General features: G+C 40.5%; 1 protein-coding gene across 1 annotated transcript in view; it reads left to right on the top strand.

Moving 5' to 3' along the window:
• itsn2b (intersectin 2b) overlaps nt 1-10942 on the top strand; it is a 33945-nt gene extending 23003 nt beyond the window's left edge. The window contains exons 26-40 of the mRNA XM_063477392.2: nt 1-97; nt 237-431; nt 3726-3847; nt 4014-4120; nt 4254-4437; nt 4581-4679; nt 5163-5246; nt 5364-5447; nt 5524-5586; nt 5874-6023; nt 6118-6236; nt 6323-6405; nt 6497-6580; nt 6783-6956; nt 8263-10942. Of these exons, the coding sequence (XP_063333462.1) occupies nt 1-97; nt 237-431; nt 3726-3847; nt 4014-4120; nt 4254-4437; nt 4581-4679; nt 5163-5246; nt 5364-5447; nt 5524-5586; nt 5874-6023; nt 6118-6236; nt 6323-6405; nt 6497-6580; nt 6783-6956; nt 8263-8411 (1794 nt within the window). The 3' untranslated portion in view covers nt 8412-10942. The remainder of the gene's footprint in view (nt 98-236; nt 432-3725; nt 3848-4013; nt 4121-4253; nt 4438-4580; nt 4680-5162; nt 5247-5363; nt 5448-5523; nt 5587-5873; nt 6024-6117; nt 6237-6322; nt 6406-6496; nt 6581-6782; nt 6957-8262) is intronic.
• The last annotated feature ends 6960 nt before the right edge of the window (nt 10943-17902 follow it).

Raw genomic sequence — 17902 nt, 5'->3', positions numbered from 1 at the left:
GCTCGTGGTAAAAAGCGTCAGAAAGGCTGGTTCCCTGCTACTCATGTTAAAGTACTGGAATCCAGCAGTGGCAAGTCCACACCAGCACCTCAACCAGGTAACGCAGACACACACAGACACCACTTTAAGTCACTGAGGGAGGGCAAAAGTCAAAGCAGCATGCATTTTACAGCATTAATAAAATACCAGTGTGGACTAGGCAAAAATAATAACCTCACTGTCCTCTTTATATTCAGTCTGCCAGGTGATCGCCATATATGATTACACAGCCGCCAATGGGGAAGAGATGAGCTTCTCTAAAGGGCAACTGATCAACGTTTTAGACAAGAGTGACCCTGACTGGTGGAAAGGAGAATCCAACGGGGTTACTGGATTGTTCCCCACCAATTATGTTCAGATGACCACGGCGGATGTTGACCCCAGTCAGCAGTGTATGTAAATCTCTCTTCCATGTTGCTTCAAACCTGTATGACTAACTATTCTTAAGTGTTTGTTCATTTACCCGTACCTGCCTATCTACGACCCTTGATAGTTTATTATCAGCTCGTCTGTCACACTTTTCTTCACACTGACCGTCTTCCCCCCCTCCCAATCTGTATTTCTCCCTCTCTCTTGTTCTTCGTTTGTTTCTCTTTTTAGGGTGGTAGAAAGACTCTTCCTCCTCCACCTCTTCTCCCTCTCCACCTCCTGACTTCAGAGAGACCCACTATCACACTCTGCTCTGACGGGCTGAAGTGATTGGACACTTATCTTCTAACTTCTCCCATTAAGCAAATTTCATTTTGTTCACTATATTTAAGACAGACTCAAGCAGCAGGTGAAAAATTAAAAATGAGGGGGGCTTGAGTAAATTAACTTGGGAGTGAAGCTAGTTTTTCATGACTCTTTGTGGTGATTCTGTGACTTTTTGATTCCTTCGGTTCTGTTTTTTTATTGTAAAAGTTGACGCTGAGTGATAGTGGGTTTCTCTGTGGCTTCTCCTTCCTTCGGTAGACACATTTCCTCCCTCATTCAGCTCAAACCTGTCTCTGTCATATATATTTCTCTTTTTTCTGTTATTGGCTCTCCAGTTTCTGGAGTTCTGCTCACACAAACCTAACTGTTCCTCAGAGATGTTGCTTTAATCAGGCATGATGGTAAAGTGTTACTGCAGCTGCCTTAACTCTTGTTTTATACTAAAGATTGACATCATGATAAACCTCAAAAATGTGAATAATTTTGAGGAGGATTGAAAAGGTCGGGCTCCTGTCCTTCCAGTGAAATGTTATAAAGTCTGACCTGCTGTCTTAATGAAAGTGATTCAAAAAAGTAACAAAGAATCCAGTATGAGCATATCTGCATCAAACTTACACTGCAGCAGCAAACGTTTCTAGGACTTGCCTCACCGAGGTGCATTAGATGGTGCAAACTGCAAAGCTGATGGTGGGTGTCATGTTTCTACCTCCTGCATGCTCTTTACAGGCAGTTCACTCACTTAAACCACACCAAATATGGACGCATCTGAAGAAAAATATTTCCTGGAGTGTGCCACATGTGAGAAAGGAAAATATTCTGACTTAATTCTCGCTAAATTTCCCAAAGTTCATGTGGGAAAACAGCTTTAGAGTGAGTAAACGATTAAAGACATGGCCTGTTGTCACGCATGAACTCCAGATTGAAATGTTGTGCCTTGAAGTTTCTGCCTTTCTTTCTTGTAGCACACAACAGAAAATGGTTTCCTTCACATGTGTTTGCACGCACGGTCTGTTATCTCTCTGCTGGTGTTGTCCCTACAAACATCAAGTGTCCAATCACATTTTTGTGATGTCTCGGTCTTGTAACTGGGGAAAAAGTTTTTTGTTTGTTTGTTTGTTTGTTTTTTATGGGTTTCATTTGTTTGTTTGTTTTTGTTTTTACAATGCTAAACCGGTTTGTTTATCCTAAACCTAACCAAAGTGTGAAACTAATAAGTCCGTATATCTAAAAGTAATAATTTCATGTTTTCTTTTGCTTTCTCAGAGTAAACTAGTGTCAGTTTAATCCTTTCAATGACCACAACTTCATCTTTAGATGGTTTTTGTCAATACTTTTTCCACTTTAGTGATTCAAAGTTTCAGTGTCATAACAACCTGATGATTCATTTGCATTTAATAAGGTGTTACAGGCGTTTTGTTTCAGTCAATGGTACAACCATCTGGTTAAAGACCAGTTTATGTTCAATCCAGCTGCACTTGGATTTTGCATTTTCACATGGTTAAGGTCTAGAAAGGTTCAGGACTGCAGTGCATGTGTAAAAAGGGTATTACAGTAAGCCTTGTTTTTAGGGGTGACATTTAAAGATGAGTGCTGCACTTTATATTAACAAATGCTGCTTTTCTGCTGCTGCTCAGGGTGATTTTATTGTGGAAGGGAGTGAATGCATGTCTGCTGATAGTGTTAACCACAGGTTACATATTAAAATAAATAAAGAGGTAATGGGTAATGTTGGGATTGGGGATAAATTCAGATCAATGGGTGAAAGACTTTATATCCTGTGGATGCTCTCTTGGTGCACTGACTCCAGGGAGAAATTAGAAATGGTACAAAAGAGTTTGATGACCTCTAATGCAAGAAGAGCTAATCATTGTTAAAGGGTTTGTTACGTTTTCGGGGGTGGGGAGATCCTGTATTTGTTTTATCACAGTTTATTTGTTGGGATTTCAGGTGAAAGGCTGCCATAGAGAACAACACTAACAGTGTTTGCACAACTGACTTTAAAGATATACCAAACATTTGTGCTACAAAGGTGATGCAAGATCTGTCTGGTATATATTTTCTGAATCTGAAATAAAATAAATAAAATAAAGATTGTGTGTGTGAGTTGTGCTCAGTGTTTACATGTTCAATAAAATCCACACAATTAAGATGACCGGATAGATGAAAACCATCTCACCTTGTTTTTGTGATTTTTCGGTTTACATCCATGGATCTGATTTGTAATTTAGTCCCAAATGATTGCTTCTTGAATAGTTTGGATTTGTTTCTCTGCTTTTGTTTAATATTATCTATGTGACTTTGGCTAACCTGTACTGGGCTACCTTATCTAAAAATGTGAATATCCACAGTTTTATAGACTTATTATTAATGGGTGAAGGTGTAGAAAAATAGGAGAAGGTCAGGTTTAGCCACCTTTTTTCACCCTTTCAAGGGTGGAAAAAAAGAACTTCCTTTCCTGTTTTGGTACAAACAGATTTATCCCAGCAAGAAGATAACGGCACAGAAAGAGCCAAACCTGACAGGAGAGGCAGAGTACGATCAGACTGAGCAAACAGCCAGCCAGCTACAATCAGTCGTAGCAATGGCTTCACAGAACAGATTTCACTTTCTAAACCTTTGGGATGACACAGCAGATGAGAGTGAAACAAGAGAGGGAGAGGAAAGAAAGGAGTTTATAGGGGATGAGCAGTCAGTTTGCATGGGATCCTCACAGTGGATGAATGGGCACCCTGTATCAGGTAAGTGTGTGTTAGACGGTTGTCGTCTGCCACCTGCTTTTTTAAACCTTTCTGAAAGTAATGTATGAGAGGGTACAGAGGAGGAATCATTTTTGTTTTCCTGTGCAGACACTTCCAGCAGGAGGCAGTAAACGCAAACCTGGGCTATCGGTGCAAGCAGTCATTTGTGGGTTTTGTTGAAGTGGATGGACTGGTTGGTTTGTTTTCTTTTTCATGCAAACCTCTCCTCTGGGTGTTGCTCCTGTTTTGCAGGGTGTGCGGACCTGAACAGCCTGGATTCACTGAGCCCTCAAGAGAAGAAGAGGCAGGGTTACATCCATGAGCTGATAGAAACTGAGGAAAAATATGTGGAAGACTTGCAGATAGTGCTGGAGGTAATTTCACACAAATCTGCTGAATAATACGTGTAAAAGCAAAAAGTGGCATTCTCAAAAATCACACCAAGAAAAGTTGCACGCTGCAGTTATTACTGTGTTGTGTGTGTGAGTTGGGACTTGGTGTGTTTTGTAATATTTGTGGCTTTTTCCTCTGCTTGTGTAGGTTTTCTACAAGCCCATGTCTGTGTCGGGCCGGCTGAATGAGTCAGAGATGAACATGATTTTTGTCAACTGGAAGGAACTGCTGGCCTGCAACTCTAAATTTGTCAAGTAAATATCTTGTGGGCAGAGCAGAGGCGACAGTGTTTCTGATAGCGTGAGGAAATGTTGTGAAGAGTGTTTGTGCAGATTTTTTTCAGTGTGAAAAAGCATGTTGGGGGTTTTTGTTTGTGTATGTGCGCAGGGCGCTCCGCGTTCGTAAGAAGACGGGTGGAGAGAACAATCCAGTGGGGATGATTGGAGATATCCTGGCTGCCGAGCTGTCCCACATGCAGCCCTACATCCGTTTCTGCTCATGCCAGTTCAACGGCGCCACACTGCTGCAGACTCGCACTGACAATGATTCAGACTTTAAGGACTTCATGAGGGTAGGAGGGATTCCCACATCTTGTCCGCTTCCAATGAGAGCTCCATGTTTTCCATTTATAGTTTGGGAATTTTAGGGGTTCTGGTTTTGTTGAAAGGCAAGAATGTATCTGTTAATCTTTTAATGTTGTCTTTTTTCCCTTAGAAAATTGCCACAGACTACAGGTGTAAAGGAATGCCGCTGTCCAGCTTCCTGCTGAAACCAATGCAGAGGATCACTCGCTACCCACTGCACATCAAAAACGTAGGCCATTGTTTTCACAAGCATGTCTGACTTTAAAGTGTGGCCTTAACTGGCTGCATTTGACTTTCTGGTTGTTTTAAAAATTCTGTCATAATTGTATCTATTATTTTATTGTTAGCTTTTTTAAATATTTAGACTCACATTAATATACAAAAAAGAGAATTTATAAGGCTGTGGAGAGTGACGGACTGTGCAAGCACTTTTTTCCAGTTCTATGATACTTTTACTTTAAGGATGAATGTTGGAGCGTATTTTCAGCCAGAGCTTTACATTCAGGGAAGTGATCAGAAGTTATCACAGTAAGCTCTCATTCTGCACCAACTATCAGCTTCCACTGTCAAAATACACTCCAGTGTCTTCACAGTGCATGTTCATCAACAGAGTATCCAATGAAAGAGACTCTTTAGTGACGGAAAATAGTTGTTAATAAAATTAACGTCAGATGTGAACATGATTAGCTTATTGGTGTATTTACTTGTGCAGATCCTGGAGTGCACTGCAGAGGGTCATGCTGACCGAGGTCCTTTGAAAGAGGCACTGGAGAGGGCGGAGGAGCTCTGTCAACAGGTTTTTATGATTATCATTTCCTTTATTAATGAACCCAGTGAGTCGCTTAATTAGAAAGTCTCTGTTTTGTGGTTGAAAGAATCTGATGTGGCGTTTCTGGGCGATTACCTTGTGCAGGTGAACGAGGGTGTAAGAGAGAAGGAGAACTCCGACAGACTGGAATGGATTCAAAGCCACGTTAATTGTGACGGTCCTGTCGAGGTATTGAGATCTATGGTTTTTCCTTCATGGCTCTTTCTGTGAAAACATTGAAACATTGTTTTCTCGCTTTTTACAGCATTTGGTCTTTAACTCCCTTACCAACTGTTTGGGCCCCAGAAAACTGCTCCACAGCGGCAAAGTGAGTTTCACTCCAGGTTCTCATATTTGGAAGAGAAAGAGTATTAAGAGACTGGCAGGGTGGGGCATAAAGGATGATGAAATTTGAAACATAATGGTTCAAATCCCAGGAAGTAGTGTTACTGGTTACAAGCCTCATACCACAAAGTAAAAATTTCAGACACCAGTAAGCTTTAAATAATTTAAAATCGTGTTTTGCTGAATATTTGTGAAAGTAAATCAGTTAATGTTGTTAGTTTTTTAAATGTTTAATCATACATGTGCGGGTGTATCACTCTATCTTCACAGTTGTACAAGGCAAAGAGCAGCAAGGAACTCTGGGCTTTCCTCTTCAACGACTTCCTGCTTTTAACGTACGCAGCTAAACAGTTCACCTCATCTGGACCTGATAAACTGTTCAGCAACAAGAATAACGTACAGTTAAAGATCTACAAACCGGTAAGAGACGCACTTGAGTGGAAATCTCCTCCTTTGAGGCAACGTTAGACTTTGTGTTTGTGCCCAACCGTGTTTCATCTTGTGTTTCCTGTAGCCCGTCCTCCTGAACGAAGCTCTGGTCAAGCTTCCAGATCCTTCCAGCGATGAGCCCATCTTCCACATCTCACACATTGACAAAGTCTACATGCTCAGAACAGACAACATTAATGAACGGTATTTGCACATGTTGGCGTACACACAGAGAAATGTGCCAGTGAATCGGTGGCTTTTACAAATGCCTGCGTGTTTGTGTTTTTCAGGACAGCGTGGGTTCAGAAGATTAAGGTGGCGTCTGAGGAATTTATTGAGACTGAAAAGAAAAAAAGGGAAAAGGTTTATCAAGGTTTGTGTCTACACTCCAAGAGCCACATTCGTGTCACCTAAACGCGATAATCTCAAATAATCATTTAAGCTTTCTGTGCACGTGTTTACAGCACGCTCTATGAAAGGCAGTGGAATCGGCAGACTGCTCGTCACCATCCTAGAAGCCACTGAACTCAAGGCAGCAAAACCCAACGGTGAGCATCAATGCACTAAAAACAAATCATCAGCTTTTTTTCTTTGTTTTATACTTTTACACTTTTATTTTTACTTCTTCCTTTTTTTCCTTGACTCTCCTTTTTCCTTTTTTTTGATTATCTGAGTCAATCCTCAACTTGCTTTCTCTTTACCTGCTCTCACATCCTCCTCATGCCTGTCTGCTGTCTTTCCCTCCTGCAGGTAAAAGTAACCCTTACTGTGAAGTGACCATGGGAGCTCAGATCTTCACATCCAGAACAATCAACGACACCCTGAACCCCAAATGGAACTTCAACTGTCAGTTTCACATCAAAGACATCTACCAGGACGTCCTCTGCATCACCATCAACGAAAGAGACCAATTTTCACCAGACGGTTAGCTACCGGCTAATTACATTATTTCATTTTATTAATATTGCTAAAGTTTGTTCAGAACTCTTTCCTTAAAAGCCCAAAAAATAGTTAGATTATGGTCTAAATGTATTCAAATTAAATTATTATTAACACTTGTTTGTAAGAAAACAATGGAGTTCCCACTCCAGGTTGGGAATGAGTTGCTGCTCCAAGTGCAGAAAAGTATCTTGGGGGTCTTGTCTTTGAGTGAGGAGAGGGTGGAGTGGAAGATTAGTGTGGATGCTGTACCGGTCTGTTGTGGTGAAGAGAGAACTGGCCGTGAAAGCAATGCTGCTGTTTTACACTTCAGTCTACATTCCCACCTTCACCTATGGTCACTATCTCTGAGTCACGACTGAAAGTTTAAGGTTGTGGATAGCTGGAGCTGGTTAAGTCGTCTGATTAAGATGCCTCCCGAACACAAACTATGAAATGGAGACCCAACACATGTCACGGAGCAAGCTAAGTGTTTATTTACGGCAACTTTCTCTATAAATTCATCTACAACTGAGTCACTTTCCAGCAACTCTCCCCTCTGAGCTGGGTCGGCACACTTGTTAGCATTAGCTTCCTGTCTGGACTGCCCTCTTCTCCAGGTCTCGGCATCCTCCTGAAATAGAGGAGGCATGATTAGATGATGATTACTGGCTGTTCCCAGCCTCCCCTGACACTCCCTGAGCCCACTGCTCCACCCCTCCCCTGCAGCTAAGCCACAAACCACACCCCGCCACAGTGAACTACCAGGAGGAAGCCCCAGGACAAACCAAGGACACAGCTGACAGATTGTTTCTCTGCTCTGGCTTGGGAATGCCTCACATAAGCTTGAGGAGGTAGCTAAGGACAGGGAGGGCTAGGTGTGCCTCCTGCCCCCATGACACGGATAAGCTGTAGAAAATAGATAAATGGTTATTTTATTCAGTGGCAGAACGACAAATCCTCTTAAGACATGGGTGTAGGGTGGAAGTGTCAAACACGAGGTCAGAGGTCCATACCATGGATCAATCTGGGGGGGGGGGGGGACGACTGTGTGAAATGAGTTGAACACACTGGTGTAGGGTTTAAAAGAAATATTAGAAGTTAAAAGAGCATCATATGTGTCACTGAAACTGTCTCAACGCCCCCACTGGTTAAACGTTGGCTGTTGTTGGTGAATATTTTAGTTAAACTGTACACAGGATAATTACAAAAAGTATAAAAAGTTAAGCATGGTTTCCTTCTTTAAAAAATAAATAAATAAATAAATATAACTTCCTCCAAACTCACGTGCTGTTCTGTTTTCTTGTGTCAGAGTTCCTGGGCCGGACCGAGGTTCCAGTGGCGACTATAAAGAAAGAGTTGGAGAACAAGGGACCAGCGACGCGTCGTCTTCTGCTGCACGAGGTCCCAACAGGGGAAGTGTGGGTCCGGCTCGACCTACAGCTCTATGGACACAAGTAACCGCAAAGGAAGAACTGAAACAAGAAACTACATGCTCTGTAGAGACTTCTAAATAAGAACAGTTAACCAAATTTTAAAAGGCTGCTTGTTTTCACATTAACAAACTAAGATGGTTTCTCCTCTAAGCTGTAAGGAGAGACGGTCTCATTCATCAAGCCTTAATTAATTTAATATTAACCAGCAGTAATAATACCTCCTCTGATGTCATCCAAATCCTGCATTAGAGATGGCCTTTCAACAATTCAAGCCACAAAGTAGGAGTTGGAGCTCATCTTTTGTTCCTTGGGATGACTTTAGATGGAAAGGGAAACTTGTTCACCTGCTCAGTATGGAGACTTGGTGTGTCCCACAGCTGAATGTGGGTCCTATGTAAAATTTACAACCTTCAGATGGAGTTAGGACCGGACAAAAGCTGCTGAGAAGCAGATAATTAAAAGCAATAAAACTATATGTGCTCTCCTTTAGACTCTCAGAGCTCTGTATCTCAGTCGGTTTTTATTAAGTATTCACTTTGCCAAGTCTGCTCAGCCAAGGCCATTAAACGAGCTGACACTGAACTAACTAGTGTTTTATCTTAACTGTCAAGAGATACAAGTTGACTCTTTATATTATTTTCTTCTTTTTTTTCTGAGGAGATCATGACTGACTGCTTTTTAGAGACTTCGCTGGCCTGCTTTGTGGCTGTCGCCAATCATAAACTGTCTGGGCTCACTTCTCACAGTGACATCAGAGACAGTAGATGGCAAATGATGGACAGCGACAACTTGGAGAATAAGTCTGTAGAGCTGGTCTGAAGTCAGTTTACTACTGTAGATCTCAGGATACGTTGTTCTGGGTTGAGTCTGTGTCACTGTAGCAACACTGAACACTCGTTTTGTTGTTTTGTGTGTATGTTGGGATTCGTGAGTACATATCTTTGGAGAATAGAAGTATAACGATAGAGAAGCGAACAGATCCTGCAACTTTGGGGAGGATACAACTTCTTGCCTTAATAAAAGTCATTTTTGATCTTTCTTTTTTAAATATATGACTAAAATAATTTACTCTTCATTGGGATGATGCTGGGCTTGACTATAGACTATTTTTGCTTTTTCTTTAACGTGTGAAATCAGCCACGGCCGAGTAATTTCAAGTGAGTTTAAGATGATTAAGGTGAGAGTTTTGTGTTTTTATGCAGACAATTTTGATGGCGTTAACTTTTTGAGGTAACTCAGATCGAGAGCAATAACAAACAGTATTTTCCCACTTGTATTTTTTTTATGCTTTTTCAAACTGCCCGACACATTTTAAGGCTCACCCCTCTCGTCCCTGCCTGCTTACAGCAATATTGTGACCTCAAAAAGTTAAAGTTGGCGCTTACGAACGTCAGCCATGAAGACGCTACAAAGATAAAGAGTGTAAAAGCTGCGTATTTGTGTTGTTGTTGTTTTTACTCTTACTCAGTGTGCTCAGATTATTTTCTAACTCTGCATTTAAACGAAATGTGTTGTATTTATTTCTTAATTTATGCGTGTGACTATCCAAAGTTTAGAGCGCCTTTCTGTTTCATCGCGGAGAATCGGTCGGTAATCGCTGAGTTTGTTTTGTGGGAAAGCCGGCTCAGTATCTTAAGACTTTCCACACATGAACTTCTGAGTTATTTAAGAGAGTCCAGTCAGAATATTTTCCAGAGTCTTCCTTTCTCGCATGTAGCACACGGCAGGAAATGGTCTGCTTCAGATTCATTCGCACTAATGGAAATGTGGAAATGTTCCTTTTGGGTCAGAGGTGCAAACTTCAGTCGGCACAGTCCAGTGTCACATACTTTTTACTTGGGAGCACACAGAAAAGTAAAGACGAGTTAACGTCTGAGCCGACTGCATCAGATATTTGTGTTGTTCATTCACCTCTGCTGGGTAATGTATAGAAGTCCAGGGCTGAAGTACATGTGTGGAAATGGATTCATATACATTTTTTTCCCCCTGATTGAGTTTTACTGTAAGGAGACGAAGTTGTTCATTGTTTTCTTAGGTCTGATATTTTGTGCTCTTGTACTCCACTGATTTGCCCTTTTTTTTTTTTTTTAAATCAACGAGGTTGTTTTTAAGTCTTGTTGTTAACTCCTGTTCTTTTTTAATTTGTGGAAGGTGTGAGACTTCCTCGTCTGTGTAGGGCTGTGAAAGCTTGTTTTCCTCTTTCATTTTCAGCCTCCTGCACTGACTGCTGAGTTTATGACCTCTCTAACCCTGACTTGCCTGTTCACAGCTGACCGGCTTGAATTCTGTAGCCTGCTGTTTGTACTCACCTTAGCCTCTATATGGCACTCGCTGTATCAGGGTTTCTTAAAGCAAATTAAAGATATTAAAAGTGAACAAACTGTCAATTTAATTGTCCGATCAAACAAAAAGGCCCAATTAAAATAACTAAACTGTGAGCAAACATCCTCCTGCAGACTATGCAGTTGAGCACACCATCCTGCTGTTGTGCTTTTTCAAATACAGTGTTTTGTGCAGCATTTTTACTAAACTACAACAGATTTTACAGTTTTCATAAAGCCAGACGTGATTTGAAGATAAATTCTCATGTTTGAACAAGTAAAATATATGTTTTGGGGTAGTTAACTCTTGGTTTGCCTGGTTTCTCGTGGTGTCCGGCCACAGAGTCCGTAGAGTTCAGTGCAGAGTTGTCAGTGCGCACCAATAGCTCTCATTAAGTCCTTCTTCACCCTCCACTGGCTCTGGGGCCACAGGAGCAGCAGCCATTATGTAACCACGCTGAGTGGGTCTGTGAAGAGATGACAGCAACACACACGGCTGCGTGACTGGGTCGAGAAAGTCAGCTGAACTCTACCTTTTGTGGCAGAATGCTATGGCACTGCTAATGCATTTAATGCAGCGGGGGACGTGATGATATAACTAAAGGGATTAAATGTAATTTATACTTATTTAAGTAAGTGTCACAGCATTGCCATAGTAATTTCTTCAGTAAGAAATTACTGAAGCTTTTTATTTATTTATTTATTTTTGAGTAGAAATACGATTCACTTGGAAAAATCAGTCAAATATTTGCATTTTGTGACTGTGGCGTTCCACATCCTAAAAACCCTGGAACACCTAACAGGGTGGAAATCCCAGAGTAGACCCAGAACTCAATGGACACATATATGGACTGCCCTGTTTACTTCTCCCAACTGGAGAGTGTGGCTGGGGTTAAGGATGTCTGGAATGCCTTGCCTTAGCCTGCTTCCAGCACGGTCCAACCTCAGATAAGCAGAAGACAATAGACGGAATGTGTTTAGTGAAGGTGACCCAATTTAAAATTTACATATTCAGTAAAAAAAAAAAAAGCTGTACTATGTTGACAAAATGCATACACTGACGTTTGTGGTGGTTCTTGCTGTAGTGGGTATTTCCAGGTCCTCATTCTTGCCATGATGACACAGACTACGGTGAAAACAATAGTGGATAAAACTGTTTCTGTCCAAACAGATTCACTGAAAAAACATGTTATGTTGTTTTTTTTCTTGGGCTACAACATGGTGCCAGAACAGTTTCAGTGGGCCTTGGTATTGATTCCACAAGTCCTATTCTGTGTTTTCATTGTGATGGGAATGAATGCTGTTGATCAGTCCAAAATCTCCCGCTGGCATTCTTCTGAAGGTCATCGATGAGTCATACTCATCAAACTATTCACTGCTCCCCATAATAATGTATATAATCATTCAAAACAACTTTGTATGGATTTGAAGACAAGAAACATGCCAAAGAAAAAAGTCCTGCCACAGCCTGTGCAGGTACAGCAGGTTGGCCCAAAGAACACGTTTACAATAAACAATTTTTTTTAATGTTTATTTAAATTTCTAAACATATGCACTCACAGGTCACCTCATTAGTTACACCTCATCAGCTGCTTGTTAACATATAAATCACATGGCAGCAAGTTAAGTGAATTTGAATATTGGATGTTTGTTGGTGCCAAACAGGCTGTTCTGAGTACTTCAGATGATCTACTGGAATTTTTCCACAAAACCATCTCTAGAAAAGAGAAAATATCCAGTGAGCAGCATTTTGTTTTGGTGCCAGAGGTCACAGCCTGCTTAAAGGTGATAGAAAGGCAACAGTAACTCAAATATCGCATCTCTGAACACACAACACTTGAAACCTTGAAGCAGATAGGCTACAGCATCAGACAACCACACCTGGAAGTTCATGCAGGATCACCAAAACTGAACAATGGAAAATTAGGAGGCCTCTTCCTGATCTGAGGAGTCACAATTTCTCCTGTGACGTTTGCATGGTCAAGTCAGAATTTGGTGAAAAAAAAAAAACACGAAAGCATGGCTCCTGCCTTGTATTAAAGGTTCAGGCTGCTTTTTATGCTGACCATTTCCATCCCTATGACCACAGGGACATGGTGGAACAGGAGTTTGTCATTATGGGTGTGCAGCTGACAAATGTGCAACAACTGTGAGATGCAGTCATGTCAATATGGACCAAAATCTCAGAGGAATGTTTTCAGAACCTTGCTGAAACTACTGCATGAAGAAGGAAGGCAATTTAAAAGGAAAAACAGGGCCAAACCAAGTTATATAGCTGATAAAGTGAGTAGTGAGTGTATATCAGCTATGAGAAAAAGGTCAGTGATGAGGCTGGTTTGACTCCAAGATACTCTTAAAGGATTTTTTCTTATAGAAAAAGGTACAGTAAAGGTTCAGAGGCAGACAGAAATAGAAATGGCAAATGAAGAGCCAGAGGGAGAGAGTGTGCATGAGACAAAGTGAAAAAGAAAAGTGCAGCAAAGCGGAAGGAAAGAACAGTTTAGAGGTGGGAGGAGAAAAACAGAGACAGAGGAGAATAAACACACATGGAGACAGAAAGAGAGCATGGAGTGAGAGAGTGACATCTGCATACAGGATGAGTCTGAGAGGCCCTCAGTTCCACTTGACTTAGTCATGGGAATGATTTGATTATCACCACATGAACAGTTGTCTTACGTAACACACACACACATACACACAAATACCCTCACAAAGAAAACACAGAAATAATGAGGGATTTGTGTCCTGGCCAAAAACCTACACTGAGTAAAGGTGCCCTGAAGCAACAGACAGACAAGAGGGTAAAAGAGAAAGCCCACGTCCACGTCATACAGGTCTATTTCCTGGATATTAAAACATTGAAACGGTAAAACACGTTTTTAAACTCTTCACCAAAACGAGCACAAATCAGCTTTTTGCTATTGTGTTGATTTGTGATAATGTTCATCAGAACGCGACTGCTAGTTAAAAATAAAATAAATAAATAAATTGAGGACTCAAAAGCTGTCGATGAACTCATGTTGAACTGAATTAAGGTCATGATTGTTATTTTTTTCAATCATTACCAAAATTGGAACAACAAGCCTCTCAAACGTTGTCATTTTTCCATCACAGCGGGACCAAAATCAGTGGCAAGCCACAGAAACGCATAAAAAACGATAAGCAAACTTTACCTCACGGCAGGTTATTTTTTCTGTAGTGGGAAACGATGAAATGATAGACCTCCACTTTTTCCACAAATGCCTTTAAACACATCAGTGCAGCACTCGGTGAGATGTTAATCTGTTCCAAAACTCTGTGGACTTATTTTCAGATGAAGCATCCTTACAAACTGCTCAAATGTGTGTTAATGCACATCTGAAAATAGTTCCCACTACAGCTACGGTACCCAGCTGTTTTATGAAATTGTTTAGTCATTTGTGAAGCTGAAAGTACAGATTTGTGGCCCATTTGGGGTTTAAGGTTAAGAGCCAAAAGACCGCTGAATATGTCCAGGTTAACCAAAGCCAGCACATCTTGGGACATCTTTAGCTTGGCTGACTTGTGTTTATATTAATCAGTAAATATGAATTACTTCCATCTATGATGAAGTTGATGGTGTTTTATTTTGCTGATGTGCTGAGATGAGATTGCCTACACTGACCTGAAATTTCACCCCTGAAGCTTCTTAAATAATGAAGTGAAGCACCAGTGGAGCAAAAACCCCAGCGTGGCGCAAACCCAACGTCCCCCCTCAGCACCTGAAACTCACAGCTCCCGTCCCTCGCTATTTCAAAGAGGGTTGACAATAATTCCTGACAGAAAACACTCCACGGCTTTAAGAGAGTTAATATTTCAGCATCCTGAGCAGGAAGTGCAGAAATACATGCATTATGGATTTAAAGTGGTCTGTGTGTTGTGTATTCTGCAAAAAGAACAATGTTTAGACATTATAATCGCAAACATAAGGAGATGGTTGGCTGTATTAATATCTATTAATGCTGCCTTAATTCTGCTATATCAACGCTATATGTAACCTTCACATGTGGCAAGGAAAAAAAGATGTGTGGATTCATTTTATTTCTTTCTCTCCAGTAATTGTGCAAGAGAGGGGAGTTTGCATGTAAATGTGCTGAGATTTCAGATTGTGCAGACCTGAACACAACCAGTAACACAAGGCTTTTGGGTGATATTAAGTGTTAAACAAGCCATTAAAGAATTACAGAAATGTGAAGATGCTGATTTAATAACTTGTGCACGTGTGGGCGTAGAACGGAAAACGTGATCGCAGTTTTACAAAGAGCAACGGAAAGATCCAGCAAATTTTCAACAACACAGTTATGTCAAATCTGAAACATAGATATTCTTGACAGAAGTGGAGAAACAGAAATTAGATTTTTTTTTGTTTTAGATGTGAAATCACAGACGTGAAACTGAGCCTATCACATGTGTAAGTGCAGAGCTAAGGCCTGTAACAGTTAGCACTTGGACTAAAAGACAAAAAAGCATCATCCACTGTAACATCTGTTTGTATCACTGAGAAATAAGTTTGTAAACGGTAAATCACACCTAATAATACAGGTGAATGTGTGTGCATGAATGCAAAACATACATACAATAGGCTACAAATATAAGCTCAAGCTCTATGAAACTGGATGTTGTGTTGTATCTAAAAAGAAGGTTATGCATGGTCAGTAGTAGGCCTGAGGTACACACACTCACCCTCAGTGCATACTCTTTCCTTATGAATACCAGCTTATGTATGGAGAAAAGCTGTAGGCATGCATTCTGTGCATGCACATCATTTATTCATGCAGCTCCTGATGATGTAAAACAAACATGAAGAGACAAACAGACCAAATAAAATGAATTTTAGTTGACAGTTACTTGTAGCCATGTAGGTGCTATCAGGCGTTCCATATCTTTGCTTCAGACTGAAATGCCATGAAACTTTTTCACGTCAAACTTTTGTGGATTCCAGGTGATCAATAGCATTTTGGATTTTTGGATTGTATATTGCAGCACTGGGTTGATCTTCAGATTTGTAACAGGTTTTCATGGCCTCCTTTACCCCTATTTACTGATGCATTAACATTTCTTCAGTTTTTATCTTATTTTGACCAATATTCAGGCCCAGGGATCAAAATACAACAGGAACAATTCTGATATTTCCACCATGAAATATTAGCATATTAACACCATCACAGACTGCATATAAAAGAATAAAAATGATCACCCAGTGTTTTGCAAAGTCCTGTTTGTGAAGACTTAAACTTTTTTGTGGTATCCGCTTTAGTTTTTTGAAACCAGATGTCACAAGGGTGTGGCTCACCTGACGAAAACCGAAAAACACAGAATTCCTAAATGCAGCACATGCAGATAATTTGAATGAAAAGCAAACTGTTAATTGGTTGTTATCAACACCCCATAAACAAAAGAAAGCATGTATTTAATAGTGCAAGGGGATGGATGACAGAAACACTGGGGAGAATACTTCTAAATAATATTAAAAGAAGAACAGAAATAAAACAGAAAACAAGGATCCAAACAACAACATGACAGTACTTTAAGACTTCCCTGTGGAAGTACCTGTTTTCCCACAGACACATGCGTATTAATTAAACTAGTTGTGAGAAATACTCTAAAACGTCTGGGGTCTTTTTCATGTCTGCATATCCGACCTGCCACATCCTGCTTTTGGTCTCCAGCTGAGACCATAATTTACAAAATAAACATCATGTGGCATTCAGTAAGACCTAAAACTAGTGACTGAGACCATAAACTCATCTGTAAAGTGTTTAGTGAGGTCATGGATCAATAGAGTAGACTTTCAATTCACCCCCTGCTGGCTTTTAAAAAGAACCAAGGTGTAGCTCCACTCATATATCTTTTATATACAGTCTATGGTCAGCATTAGGTGGGGGTTCACAAGACCACTGAATTGGCTTTTAGTGATGATGTAACTGTAAACATCAACTGCCTGTTATTTATCAATGATATAATCATAACCTTCTGACCTTTTGCAGGCAGTGGTAGAAGTTTGACTTCTGGGCCTTTTCAGGTTTCTCTGGTCGATTTCAGGCAATAAAACTATGTAACATGAGGTTTAGGATGAGGAGGTCATGGTTCAGGTTATAGTACACATCTTGGAGAGCCTGTCTGGGTGAAAGGCTCAAACCATGTCTGCACAGACACGCAGCAAAAGAATGAGTAAAATACTGACAGCTTAAATATACCTCAGTGATTTAATGGGTGTGTAAGATAAGTGTTGCAGTGAGATGAGTGTCATAGGAGTGTGCAGCAGTGTACTACAGCTGACTGCCTGAACAAGTTTGAGTTTTATTGTTTACACTCAGAATTGTTTTGCTGCACGTTAGGAAGTCTGGCATCTTTCTGAAGAAGTGAAAAGCCAGCATCTTTGTCCAGAGTTAACAGGACTAATAGCAGTAACAGTAACTTTAACTAAGAGCAAAGTTTTACCAAGGATACCACTGCATGTTTTTATTTCCTTACATACCTGTTGAATGCTTAGTACTTTGTTTAACTCAGTCACCCTCCCCAGCCACAGCCCTCCAGGGTTCTTCAAACTTTTCCCGTTGCGTAACATCAGCACAAAAATAACCTGCCAAGCTGATGGGGTAGCTAATGAAATTTTCATCAGTGTTAATCTGATATAAAGTTGTTTTTGATCTTTTAGAAAAGTCTTGATTTGGTGCTAAAATATCAGCTATAAGTATTACTGTGAGGGCACATGGTCCGACTGCAGTATAAATAAATAATGATAATAATAATAATAACATCCAAAGTGTGGCCATGCAGTGAGAAGGTGACTTCACAGGTGACTGAAATCCTCATCTGTCACAGCCACTCACTGTCATCTCTGCACATGTGAAACACTGTGCTGCTCAGTTTTGAATTTTTATCTCATGCCTCTTTTACTGATTAGTGAATATATATACAAACATAGTATTTATATATATTTCTATAACTATTCTTACATATCAAAAAGCTTAGATTTACAGGGTGCAGGCGTGATTTTCTGAAATTTCATGTGATGCGTCTAAATAATAGCACTTTTTTTTTTCAACACTGCACATGAAATATTGTATTCTGCTTGGTTTCCTGCCCCACTGTCCCTCTTCTTCTCCTCTCCTCAGTGTTTCTCTCTCCTCCCTCCTGCTGAACGCTCCACATGAAAAACAGACCAAGAGCAAAT

The sequence above is a fragment of the Pelmatolapia mariae genome, linkage group LG1 (assembly GCF_036321145.2).
Source record: "Pelmatolapia mariae isolate MD_Pm_ZW linkage group LG1, Pm_UMD_F_2, whole genome shotgun sequence".
In the NCBI taxonomy this organism is placed as follows: Eukaryota; Metazoa; Chordata; class Actinopteri; order Cichliformes; family Cichlidae; genus Pelmatolapia; species Pelmatolapia mariae.
This window is presented reverse-complemented; position numbering and strand designations above follow the sequence as displayed.